The 13672-nt window shown below is 39.5% G+C and overlaps 1 protein-coding gene across 1 annotated transcript in view; it reads right to left on the reverse strand.

Moving 5' to 3' along the window:
- The window catches only part of AK8 (adenylate kinase 8), a 104245-nt gene that overhangs the window by 71784 nt on the left and 18789 nt on the right, over positions 1 to 13672 (reverse strand). The window contains exon 5 of the mRNA XM_026657324.1: positions 7440 to 7508. Within this exon, the coding sequence (XP_026513109.1) occupies positions 7440 to 7508 (69 nt within the window). The remainder of the gene's footprint in view (positions 1 to 7439; positions 7509 to 13672) is intronic.

The following is a 13672-nucleotide window of genomic DNA, read 5'->3' on the forward strand; positions in this document are numbered from 1 at the left end:
ACATTCAGATTTAAAAAAAAAATTATATGCCATCCAAAGAAAGGAGAGGTAACCAAACAACAAAAAATTATCAATGATTAAAGTCCACTGTGGACCCAAGTCGTTCTCTAAGACTGTCAGATACCGGGGCAAGGAGTGCAGAATAAATACTGAGATAAGCAGACAGACTTAAAGGTGATATAATAATTCTTTCAAGAATTGGAGCATCGAGACTGATGTAGGCTGCATGACCTTTGTCGACTGAAACTCTCCCATGACTGGAGCTACCTCTTGCAAATACAATGTACTGTCTCAGACCTTTTGATGCCATCTCTATAAGCTTGCATTGCACAATATTTTCTGCAGTGATCAACTCCTTTATTTACTGTGCCCATCCTTTATTCTGTACTGTGCCCATCCTCTTTCTCCATCCCTATGAACTAGGGGGGACAAGAGCAAAGGGAATCAGGGGAGGACACACCTAGCAAAGATGCCACAATAATCACTATGCGGAAGGCAGTATATGTGAAAGTATCTACTGACAAGCTGATTCCTGCAATTTGTTGGTATTAGGAGTGTGACACTACACTCCATATTCTTCATAGAGATATTGTTATGATATGAATATGGCATAACTAAGATGTGTTTTATGCAAGATGGGTCTTGTGAGATATCATTGGAAAGATTATGATTTGCTGAATATGATTATCCTATTTGTATGCATGTATCGTTTCTGTATCTGAAGTTAGGAATATTGACTATGTATCAATTACAAAAGTGTTTGTACCTGGGGAACACCCGGAAGACAGAATGCAGTCAGTCTGGATGGGCCATTAGGGAAAACAATAGGACTTTGAAGATATCTCCCACCTTCCTGAGAAGCTTCCTGGAATGCTACAAATGGCCTTTGACTCATGGCTGCTTTGACACTGCAGGGTCATGTGATCATGTCACCTGGTACTGGACTCCATCATAGAATACCAGTATTTTCCACTAAGGGGAGTGGGAATCCCACTGAAAAACAAAGTAATCCCCGCCGTATGTAAATCCTATTTAAGGCAGGGAAGTGAGTTAATCAGGGTTCATTCTTCACGGAATCCCTGCCCAGGATGACTGCTGAAAACGTCTTAGAAACAACGACGAAATGGGGGGGGGGGAGAAGAGCTGAGCCCAGGCTAGAAAAGGTGTCTGGCCTATGAAAGAAATGCCTAAAACAACATTTAGGATGAGAAATTACTACGTGTAACCTTTCTTTCGTGTATTAAAGCTTAGTTTGTGTGTTTGTTTTATTTGCTCAGTAATCTGCTTTGATCTGTTTGCGATCCCTTATAATCACTTAAAATCTATCTTTTTAAAATCTAATAAACTTGGTTTTGTTTTCTCTAAAACCAGTTTGTGGAATTCATAACTGGGGGGCAAAAAGCTGTGCAGATCTTCCTCCACATTGAGGGAGGGGGTGAATGTTATGAGCTTACGCTGTACAGTTCTTTGTGCAGAGTAAGATGATACAATTTTGGGTTTAAAGTTCAGAGGTGATGTGCACTTGAGTGCTGGGCAATTCCTTAGCGGAAGCCTTCCCATGCAGAGCTGATTTCAGTGTCTGTGTCTTTCTGCAGCTGGGTGTGTTCCTACCTGTGTGTGGGCTGGAGGAGGCTTGAGGGCCTGGTTCAGCAGGGCAGCGTAAGGAAGCCCAGACTGGTGGAACAGGCAGGCTCAGTGGCACTCCTGTACATCAGGTGGGGGAGGGGGCAACCCGTCACAAGGAGGACTAAAGGTTGGAAGAGGTCACACTTTGTCAATCTCTTTATTGGAAAGGAAACTCTTTTCCCACATAAAAAGCATTTTGGTAGCTTCAGTACTGAATAAGAAGCCGTGTCCTGTGTAGACAAATAAATTGATGTTAATGGGCCAAATTCTCCCCTCCGTTACATTTGTCTAACACAGTACACTATCAACTTGCATGGGGTTGCACAAATGAAACTGGAGGCAGGATTTGACCCACTGATTACATGATCTCATCCACCAAACAACAACCAAAGAAAGATCCTGTAGCCAATGCAAGTGTGAGTTCATCATTTTTTACACCCAAACACCAGCAATCTTTTCTTTCGCATGAAAGCCTCTTCCACTCTTCTGAACTGCTTAGTTTCAACAAGTGAAATACTCCAATTACTCAAGTTAATCACTGGCAAAGGCTTAGTTCCCAAATGATCTTGAGACTGGTGCATAAGGTTCAACTGCCCCTCTCTCAGACAGCCATTCCTAAGGCTGCAAATTCGCCACCTAGCAACCTCTACACTAGACTTCTCCAGTTCTATAAATTCATTCCACAACATTACATCCCAACAGCACCAAGAATTAGGTAATAGCCAGTGGAGCTTTAGACACCACATACTAACCCTATAAGATGAAACATCCTCATATCAGCTTCACAAGTCCCTGGTTCTAACATAATGCTTGCAATAAGTTTTCTGTGTATGCTGTAAGACCTACCCGCCTGATCCCTTGCAGTCCTAACTACATTTGTATTAGAGCAACACACAACATACATTCTCAGCAGAGCTGTTGATCAATAAAATTGTACTCCTTAGAGGATGCCTGTGACATCTATAAACCTGTGAGTGTCAAAACAATGGCACAAAAAATTCTGTATTCCTACTGTCAGTGGGATGAAAGCTGTGCAATTAATGCCAGCTCAATGACACCACAAGGAGAAATAAAACAAACAGCTGGTGGTACTATGGTCCAGCACACTGCTCCTACAATCTAGTAACATCTTCAGTATAAAATACTGACTTGTTTATGAGCAATATACCATAAATCTATACAAAGAATTCAAAAATCTACAGTCCACAGTATTAATTGTATTAGATTTCACTTAAAAAGAGTAATAAAAATGCACTGATCCTCTTTCATATGGAAATTAAGCATGCACAAGAAGAGGACAGCCTTACATTTAGTGGCTGTTGATTACAGCACCATTATACATTCTTTCTAGAGCTCAGTGAACTTATTCACATCCTACTGAACTAGTAGCAAGCACTCCCTTTTTGCTCAACTTGGCTTTTTTGGAGATGTCTGTAAGTTTTTATTGCCCCAAATGTCCCATCACTGCAAGCACTGGTTCAGTTCTACTGGCAGTAACAACAATGGGAGTGACAGGGTTCCAGGCAGTTGCTGGCATTTTAAGCATCATGATGTCCTACTCAGAGCAGGTCTACATGCTTAAAAGTCAGCAGCTGGAAGTGCCTTTTCTTGACTCAAGCGCCGATCTTTGCCACCACTAGTGGAGCTTAAACAGCATTAGCAACTTTGGAAAATATGGGGCAAAAAAGTGTAGTGTGCACAGGACCTGTGGAGAAGAGTGGAATTTGTCTGCATATTGAAGAATGTCAACACTTATCTTAATAGCACCACAATAAACACGTAAGAAACTTATCTGTTAAAAACGTGTGCTTCAGCAAGAGAGAATATGATTTCTGTGAGGGATGGGAGCACATTACAAAGGGTTTAGAAATACCCTGGTGTTTTTCAAAAACTCCTAAACTGAAGAATTATTCACAAGTAAACAGAATCTGCTTTGAAGGCCTTGTCTGCATACACCCTCTTTCTCTAAAATTTCCCACCATTTCTACCACCAATCACCTCCACAGTGGTGACAACAGTGGAAGCACTAGTGTACACAATGCACCAGCAGCTATTATTTCAGTAGGTCTGATTGACCATGGTTAAACAACATGCTTTTTAAAACGCTAGTGGCAGCCTGTAACTTTGTCTACACTAGCGACCCCATCGCTCCCATCACCAGTGGAGTTGCACTAGTGGTAGTTATGGTAGCAAATCTGAGTAAAAATAAAAACCTAGTATAGACACTCCTTTCTTTGATAATGAAAGGACAGTGTGTCTAGTGGCTAGCACTCAGAACTCCTGGATTTCATTCTGGGCTTTGCTGTGTTTTGTAATTATTTTTATTTCAATGGGTTTGGCCTCTGAGAACAAGCAAGCAGTTCCATCTAGCACTTTATAGCCATCAGGCGTCTTACCTCCCAGTCTCCTGGTCTAGCCATTAGATCACGCTCCCTGCCTTCCAAGTCAGAATTGTGTCACTATTATTAAGTGACATGATAAGCATGCTGATTTTACTCAACTAGAGAAATATTAAAATGTTCATATCCAATTGTGGGGACAACAATCGTACAATAAACTGAATCATTCCTTGCCATAGAATTGCCACAGATATTTGACAGTCTCATAGCACTACCTCGATATAAAATTTTGGTTGTTTCTATTCCCCCATTCTGCTCGGTTTCAATTATACCCACAGCTGACAATATTGGTTTCACTTGAGTTCAGCAGTTAAATTATTTAATTCAAAATACCATATAAATGTACTCTATAGTTGGGTTTTTAAACACATTCTACAGCTACACAGAAAGGCTTAATTCCAGAGTGTATTTAGTCCATTTATGCAGATACAGTAAATACCACCAGATATTTGGCCTGAAGGGATAAACATCTATCACCATTAAAAAAAAAAAGGCAGATCATCTTAAAAAAAGCTCTAAGAGAAACTAGGCAGACCCAAATAATTCAAGCATAATGATTTGCAATGCAGAAGTTTAATTCTACTTTGCAAATTCAAAATGAACAGATAAATTATGGATTAAGGCATACAGTATTTTGTACAGGAAAACTGACAACCACTTCCCAGACATTTAGGTTTTTTTCCCAATCTCTTTACTAATTTCTTTCTAACAATTCAAAATGATTGTTTCACATCTCCCAGTGGTTGAGAGATGGAAGAGTGTGCCATGACATTCTAAAATGCAAAGAAAATGGGCCATTTAAAAAAAGACGGGGGAGGGGAAGTCTTATACATAATGAACTGAAAAGCTATTCCATAGTTTTTTCTGTCCTGGACTCATACCACTATAGCATGAGGGTTCAAAGGGGAAATAACAGCTAGATTTAGGGAAGGAGCATCAGCTTGAATTAATAAAGTTGTGACTTTCATTATAGATGATTTAATTTAGATATCTGGGGCCTGATTCATCATTATGCTACTCCAGTTTTATGCAGCTGTAACCCCATTGATTTCAAGGGAGTTACACTGGCATAAATCTGGATTAATGTAGTGGTGAATCAGGTACTTGGTCTATGAATTTCCCTTTGTAAAATTATGGTATATATTTGTTTGGGGTTTTTTAAATACATGGTAACTTGGACAAAAAATCTTATTGAAAGGTTACAAAGCATACCCTGATTTTTTGGATGACTCCAGTCTCCTTAGTAAATACATATTTAGCTAAATATATATCAAGGTGTTTTAAACCGCTTTATTTGTAAAATATGTAGGAATAATTTAATAGATTCATAGATTCCAAGGGAAGAAGGAACCATTTTGATCATCTAGTCTGACCTCATATAACAGGCCATAGAACTTCCCCAAAATAATTCCATTTGAACACCTTTTAGAAAAACATCCAATCTTGATTTAAAAATCGCCAATCGTGGAGAATTCACAACGACCCTTGATAAATTGTTCCAGTGGTTAATTACCCTCACTGTTAAAAATGTACACCTTCTTTCCAGTCTGAATTTGTCTAGCTTCAACTTCCAGTCATTGGACTGTGTCATATCTTTATCCATTAGATTGAAAAGTGCTTTCTTAAATATTTTTCCCCATGTAGGAAATTACAGACTATGCTCGGTTTATTCCTTTGATGCCTTCTCTTTAGATTTGAATGGAATTACTTAAGGAATAAGATACAGCACAATGCAATTAATGGTACCACCATGTGGCCTTTTGTGAACTGCAAACACGTAACCAGAGTGTATTAATGTCATTTTTTGCATTTGATTTCCTTTTTGTTTTGTTTTTTTAAATTTCCACATTACCATTTAAATGGTTGTATGTAAACACTTAAGTTCAGACTTCATAGTGGTAATGGGGTGAACAATGGGACCGCGCACACTTTAGCTGTTGCTCGGCTGGAGAGCATTTTCTGCCACAGGACAGTACCACACCACTTACATGGTCATAGCTATATATTTGCAACAAAAATAGAAAACTTAACACCACCTGTGCCACAAAAATCTACTATCTTAAAGCACAAGGTAGTGGCCCAAATATGTGGTACCCATGGTTTGGTCTCACCTGTGACGATGGGACTATGATATGTATAATCATATTCTAGCCCTGGGTGTTTAAATGTGGTTGGTTTTGTAAAATAAACAAGGCCTCTATTTTTCCTTTTAAAACAAAAGCCTAGAATTTGCAGAACATTGCAAAATGCAGTACACATCATGGAAACACTATGGAAGCATGGGCTACATGACATTTTTGGCACCTGCAATTATCTCCTGTCCCTGACGTTAAGGCTGTTTTAGGAGAGGATTTTTCAGTATTTCAATAAGACATTATCCCAACATTAGTGGCTGTCTTTGCTTTACTCAATGAACAAGCCAGGGAGTGATGTCAAAAAGGGACAAGGTTTTATTAAATGACAAACCTCAACATCCCTGTGATGGCAGGAAGTGCCATCTGCAGGTGGGTAAACTGAGGCACAGTTCAGCTGATACACCACAGACTGCGTGAATCTAATGTAGACTGTGGTTTGTACACTCATTTTAGAAAAGTGCACCATATACTGCACAGTCTGTGTTATGGCAGAACTTAGAAAGAGGCTTTATACCCAACAGACTGTTATGGCTCTAACAATCTTAATAATGGACTGATTATTGACTCATTAAACCATAACAGCTTCTGCTGATCTAAAGGAAATACACAAGAGGGGGGTTGGGCTTTCCTTTAGTCCAGATTCAAACCACTCAGTTTACCCAGTATTAATCTACTTCAGACGTTCCAGTTTAGGACACCCTACTTACATTTATGCAAAGCCCACAGAAAAGAATTCCTTGCACCCATGGGCATATTCAAGCCTATTCACTTGCCCATTTCTGCAACCTAATAACGAACTTATTAATTATTACCTAGAAGAGTGTATGTTCAAATACAGCATTTCCTAGCATGGAGGGGAAAAAAAGATATGATGAGAAACAGAGGAGATTGAAATGAAATGATAAACATTAGGCTCTTTTCCCTCACCTTCAAGGGGAGTTAAAAATCGAAATCAATATATTGATTTTTATGTATTTTATGTTTATCTGTTTTGTCCACTATAACTCTGCCAGTTGCCCCAGGCAATCAACAAAGCTATGCTTGTTCAGCCTTTGATCATCTCGCTGCTATACGATTAGCATATGCATACTCTCATCCTCCCCTTTATCCTGTTAGTAAAGCTCCAAACTCCCTCCACGGATGTTCAAGAAAGCAATCCGCTCCCGAGCCCCTGTTGATTTGCCCCCATTCCCTCCTCTGCTCAGGACTTGGAATGCTAACTACTGTGTGTGAGTCGTGTAAGTGCTTATCCACTGGCCCTCCGAGGAGCAATTCTTACTTGTTTGATGCAGTCCACGTTTGACAGACGCTCCTGGATCAGATTGGCCCACAGTGCATTGGGAATTTTCTAAAGAAAGAACAAAACAAAAAAAAAAAAAAAGGCTGAATATTCACAATGGAGTTCAAAAGGAATTTTATCATGAAGGCACTCTGGCTAAAGGTGGACTGAAATGCCTTCTTAAAATAAATAAATAAATCAAACTGAGACCCCCCAAATCATTAACACAACATATATGTTGAGTTAAAAATAACAGAGAAATTCATTTTAAAATTAAACTAAATGACTTTTTACTTGCCAAGCTCTGAGTTCATGGATCTGCATTTCCCCTACCAGGCTTAAACATGTCACGAACATGTAAACAGCCCCGAGATCCACACTTCTACTATTGTGTTAGGCCACAATCCTGCAACTAAAGAAAAAGCCTATGCTCATGAGAAGTCCCACTGACTTCAGTAGAATTCTGGTCTATGTGCTGCTTTACAGGACAAGATCTGTGGCATTAGTGATGTTATCAGCTGTAATATGGGACACGAAGAACCCTGAACTCAGCACGCGCAATCAGGGAGAACCTGATATTCAAATATTGTGTTTTATAATCTTATATCTCTGCATTTTTTACATATATACCCTGCTAATTTCCTGGGTTCTTAAAACAGTCCTTTATATTTTTCCCCAAAGCATTTCTCCTTTTAAATTAAGGGAAACAATTTACAAATATATCAGAGGAAAACAAATACAAATACCATAGGTTCATTAATAAGAGAAGTGGGAGACAGGAAATTGACAATGATTCTAGAAAGCTACTGAACTTTTTTTAATAACAAGGAAAAAAGATGAAAAGCGTACAGACAGTAAGAAAAAAATTAAGAATGCTTTTAAAAAAAAACGATCTATACCAATTCAATGGGTCTGGATGGTCTGTAACGCGGATTACTAAATGAATTATTTGCTAACAAATGTACTGAGCTACTGACATTGTTATGAAGCCAAGGAAAACTGGAGAAACACCTGAGTATTGGGGGACACAAATACGACACTAACTTTCCCAAAAAAGAGGAAAGGACAATCCTGGTAATTATTCACTGAAAAACCTAACTTAAATCACTGTTCAAATAACCAAACAACTCTCGAAGAGGAAAATAATCTGTAAACACCTACAGGATGATGGAACTTCAAGCAATAACTAGCATGGGTTTATAAAAAACAAATCATGCCACACAAACATGGTCGCTTTCTTCAATTAAATGTTAAAACTTAGAGGGAAAACATAATGCAGGATCCTTGACTCGAAGAAATTGGATATAGAAAAAAATATCTATTAGGCCACCTAGTGCATCCTCTGGTAAGACAAGTCTGTTCCCTACCATATTTTGTCTAGAGCTTAACTCAGTGTAATTTTTAATGTTCTGAGCAATATGGGTTCCACAACTTCCCTTAGGAGAATATTCCACAGTCTTGTACCTCTTGCTGTCAGGAAAGTTTTCTTGATAATCAATTTGAATTTCCCTTTCTTTATTTTATCACAATACTCCTAATTAATAACTCTTTGTATCTCCCTAAATAATTTGTGGTGTGTACGCCACATATCGGCAGACAGTTATCATGTCCCACCCCACAAAGCTCTAGTTGTTAGTCAGACAAATTAAACATTAACAAAAGCTTTTCATCTTTCCTCATAATTAAAGCCCTTCAGCCTCCTATTCCTTTCAGTTATTCTTTTCTGTACTCTATCCAACTTGTCAATATCTTTACTTTCTGGCAATATTTCATAAGAAAATATCTTCCACGTCCAATAGCAGAAGAGATTATATCATTCTAGATGTTTAGTGATTTTTTTTCCTAATATTTGTTCCATTGTTTTACTAGGTTTACTGGGCAGCTATTGTCAGAAACACCCTTCTTTCTTTTTCTGAAGCCTTGTACCACAGCTGTATTTCTCCATTATTTTAGTGCCTCCCATTTCTCCGTAGCTTTTCAAAAATAATGAATAATGGTTTGGTAAGTTCATTAGCTAATTACTCCGACACCATAAACGAGTATCATTCTATCAATGTTAAGATAACTATTAATTATTAAATTACTAGGGCAATTGCTCTTTTTCTTTTTACTTAGAAGTCTTAGCGGACTGAGTATCCTCATGAAGGCACTGTACATTGGGTACTTCTTTTTCTTTGGAAAGTAACATATTAAGCCTTATTTAGGTCATCCAGACTGGTGGATCTTAAAATCCCTTTCTACCACTTCTTATTCACTAGGGGCCTGATCCTACACTGAGCTTTACACAGGCAGACCCCCAAAGGCCCACACAGAGTTCATTGCAGGATAAGTACCTTAATTTTGCAGTTTTCCAAAATGTAACTTGCAGAAGTCTAAAACCCTCTACTGCTCAGCAAAACCATTAATTACTCTGCTAAACTGAAGTAGCTCATGGTCCATGGTACCAAGCTCCCCTATTAATTTTCACAATCTCATTAACTTCCCCATTATTGATAAGAACTAAATCCAGGATTACTTCTCTAGTTGGATATTCTACTTTCTGACTTAAAGTTATCCTCCACCTAACTCAGGAAACTCTTTGATTATGTGCATTCGATGTTTGTTGTTCCAAACAAACATTTACATCACCTGTGGGTTTCCCCATTCCTTGCTTTCACCACACAATCTGATGGGTGTAAACCTGAAGAAGGTTTAGTTTTGGGGTGGTTTTTTTGTCCTTCTGGTTTGGGATGACATAATGGGTATAACTAGATGAAAGTGAACAACAGAAAATTTGGCTGAACAGGAAAGATTCCCTAACAATGATCTCTGTTAGATCATGGAAAAATTCCCAAAGGAAATGGTGAAAGCTCCATCATGCAAGTCATTTAAAATTAGATGGACAAAGCATTTAAGAATATACCACAGAGAACAACGCTGCCCCAGCTGGGGAATAGCCAAGATGACCCAATTGGGTCTTTATTATCTCTAATGTCTCCAGTTCTCAATCATTTTCCTAATATCAGCCATTCACGAAGCAGCATTCAAGCAGGTAAAAGAGAAAAAGTGAAAGAAATTGCTCTGTTTCTTGAAAGTCGGCAGGTCCCATAGGGTGGTGCGTCAAAGCCTCCCGCAGCCTTTCACTGTTGGAGCCTGGGTCTGTGGCTTTGAGTCTGTCACCTTCCAAAGGTGCGTCATGCTGCTATCAGAAACAGCTAGTGTCTTACTGACTTCTTTGATGTGTCACGTCAAGAGAGGCTAGCAACTGCCAGGGGGTCCACTCTGCTAAGCCCTGCCAAACCAGTTTAAACCAAAATTATTCTAACTTCTTTCACTGCAGTGGTAATCTTAGCCCTCTCTTTTGACCAGAATTTGCTGGAGAAAAATAATCAAGGGCATATGTATGGGTGCTGCACTTTATCAGCACTCAAGCCAGATCTTTCTGAAGACTAAAAGGCTCAATTCCAGTTTAGTTTCCTGGTCAGTGAAGTTTTCCCTAAGCAGTAGTCTACAAAATCACCACTCTGCTTAATGTTTTAATAGGGCATATTCAATCACTTTAGACCAGATCACTACACTAAAAATGGCCAAATCTGATAGACAGCATCCAATAGAACACAGCTATTTAGAGCAATTCCTTGCACCATCACAGCAAAATTACAGTAGGAGCTAACACACTGGTGTTATTACAAAAAAAGCCCCAAGTCTGTTATGTTGTTAAACATCCTCCCACTGATCTGTGATCTCAGACATTGGTGCACATGCGTGGTTGGTAACTGGGAAACTGTATTCCTACCTGCTACAGCACTCTGAGCCTGATCCAAAATCTATTGAGGTCAATGGACAAACCCACTATTTGGAATGTTAGACTTTCCTAAAACTGTGATGTGATTTTTGCCTTTAAAAGACAAAAAAAAAATTATGTATACATGGATTTGATCAGTTCTATTCATGATTCTACCTTATTAATGATACATTGTACTCATTCATGATGAATTTTAAGTATTATGTGTTAGTCCAATGACATCATAATGCATACTCTGTGCACAATCTTCCCGCAAAAGCATTTGAGTAAAATCCTTACAAATGCTTTTTCATTATAGTGAGGGGACAGGGATGTTCCCCATATGTTCCAAATGGAGTTTCTTCGCTTTCTTATTGCAAAAATGTCTGCATCTAGAAACTTCAAACTTGGCTTGTTTTATAGTTCTCCCTGAGGAAAGAAAAGCATTCAAGTTTGAAGAAAACTGGTTTAGTATTTTAGGAGTCATAAAAGTTTCAATTCAGCTTATTCTCTCTCTCCCTTACACAGACACATATAGATCTTTTTACACACTGTGACGGGGTGTGCATATCACACACTGGACAAGAGAGGGTCAATCCTATGCTATGGGCACGGGAGTCCCACCACTCAGACCATTCTGGGCATGCTCCAACTGCTGCCTCAGTATAAAAGGGAGCAGCCCAGCTCATTCTAGGCTGAATGCCGTGGAGGGGAAGGACTTTTGGCAGAGACTCCAGCTGAAGAGCCGTCACATCCCTTGCCTGCGGGACCTGGAGATCCTGAGAGTCGGACTGGAGGTCTATGGCCAACGAAGCCCCAGGGAATCCTCCATGCTGAGGAGCCCAGAGACCCTGATGCCCCAGGGACTGCAGCTTCTGGAAGCACAGTAGGAAATGACCCAGGGTGGCTGCACGAGTGGTATCTCCCACTTGAGTGACATCTGCATGTTTTGAAGGGATTCCCTGCTGACCCAGTAGTGGACCACTCTGCCACTGTTGGGGCCCAGTGGAGTCAGGTGCACCCGGGCCCCCCTATCCAGGTAGTGGCTGATAGGCCACGTTGCCCTGAATACAATGGCTACTGTAATTGACTCTGGCTGCTAGGCCGCGCTGCCCTGAACGCAAGGGCCGCTGTAATTGACTCTGGCCACTAGGCTGCGCTGCCCTGAATGCAAGGGCCGCTGTAATTGACTCTGGCCACCAGGTTGCACTGCCCTGACTCCAAGGGCAGCCATATTGTCTCCGACCTCTGGGCCGTGCCACTTTCAGCCTAAAGACTGTCAGGTAGACTGTAACCATGGTGGTATCACAACCCCACCCTGTTCCAAAGGAGGATGGGGTGTGCATACCATGCGACACATACATACAAAGATTAAAACATTTTCTAAGTGTTCTTTTGTAGTGCCTTGTCCTGGAACAGATCAAATCACTGGGCATGCAAAGATAAGGATGCCTCTGTTTTTCTTCTCTTCTCTATTTTTTCTTTAAAAGCACAGGGAAACTATGCCGGTGCTGACTCACAACAGCAGAGCAGTTTTAAGTAACTACATAGCATGCGAATATCTGCACTACAATTTGCTACAGTCCAAAGAACAAACCTTCACAAGCCAATAGTTGTTTCAACTTCTTGGTTTAGCCAGTTGACAAAAGAAGTAAATCTTTAAATACTTAATCATTAAACTTCACTAGAGGAATAACCTGAAGGTGGTTTCTACTGTATTAAAATTGTTCTAACTAGAGATGAGGAAATAATTTGCAATGATTTATCTAAAAATTGAGCCTCTACTTCCGTTCATGGAATATTTGTTAGCAGATCATGATTCCCTCAAATTTATCCAATATTCAAAAATATTTGACTTCTTCTTTGAATATTTGTAAATGTGGATTGATGACAGTTGGCTGTCACTATTTGAGCTTATTAGTTAGTGCCAGACCATGGGTCAGCGAATGCTTGCATGTGCAAATATAAAATTTAGTTTCTGAAAATAATCATACATTTAAAATCCCCATTCCATTAACTCCTGGGCCAGTAAAACTCAAATGCTCAAATTTTCACAGGAAGCAAATGGGGCCAAAGTGAACTAATCAAAAAGTTTGAATAAATATTTGTGGAAATTTTTTTGCGGTATGTGCCTGCCCAGCTCTAGTAACAATACGTAGGTAGATTGAGTTAATGAATACCTGAGCTTTTTGGCCTTTGGGTTAATTTAGCCCTGGTTACCTCATACACATGAAGTGAAATGATCATCTAAATAAATTAAACTGCAATGAATGATCTTCAAGGTGGACTTTACAAAACACAAGCTCATTTAATTTATTAAACTGCTTTCGAGAGGATTGCAGTTTTTTTAGTGCCCAGTTGTATATTGCACTATATGAACCGTTCTGTATTCTAGTCTCTGCATACCCACCCTTTTCCTCTTAGTGCTAATGGGTGTTAAGTGTGCATATGAGATCAAATTCACCACTGG

Source organism: Terrapene carolina, unplaced genomic scaffold (genome assembly GCF_002925995.2).
Source record: "Terrapene carolina triunguis isolate 2854851 unplaced genomic scaffold, T_m_triunguis-2.0 Scaffold238, whole genome shotgun sequence".
Taxonomy (NCBI): Eukaryota; Metazoa; Chordata; order Testudines; family Emydidae; genus Terrapene; species Terrapene triunguis.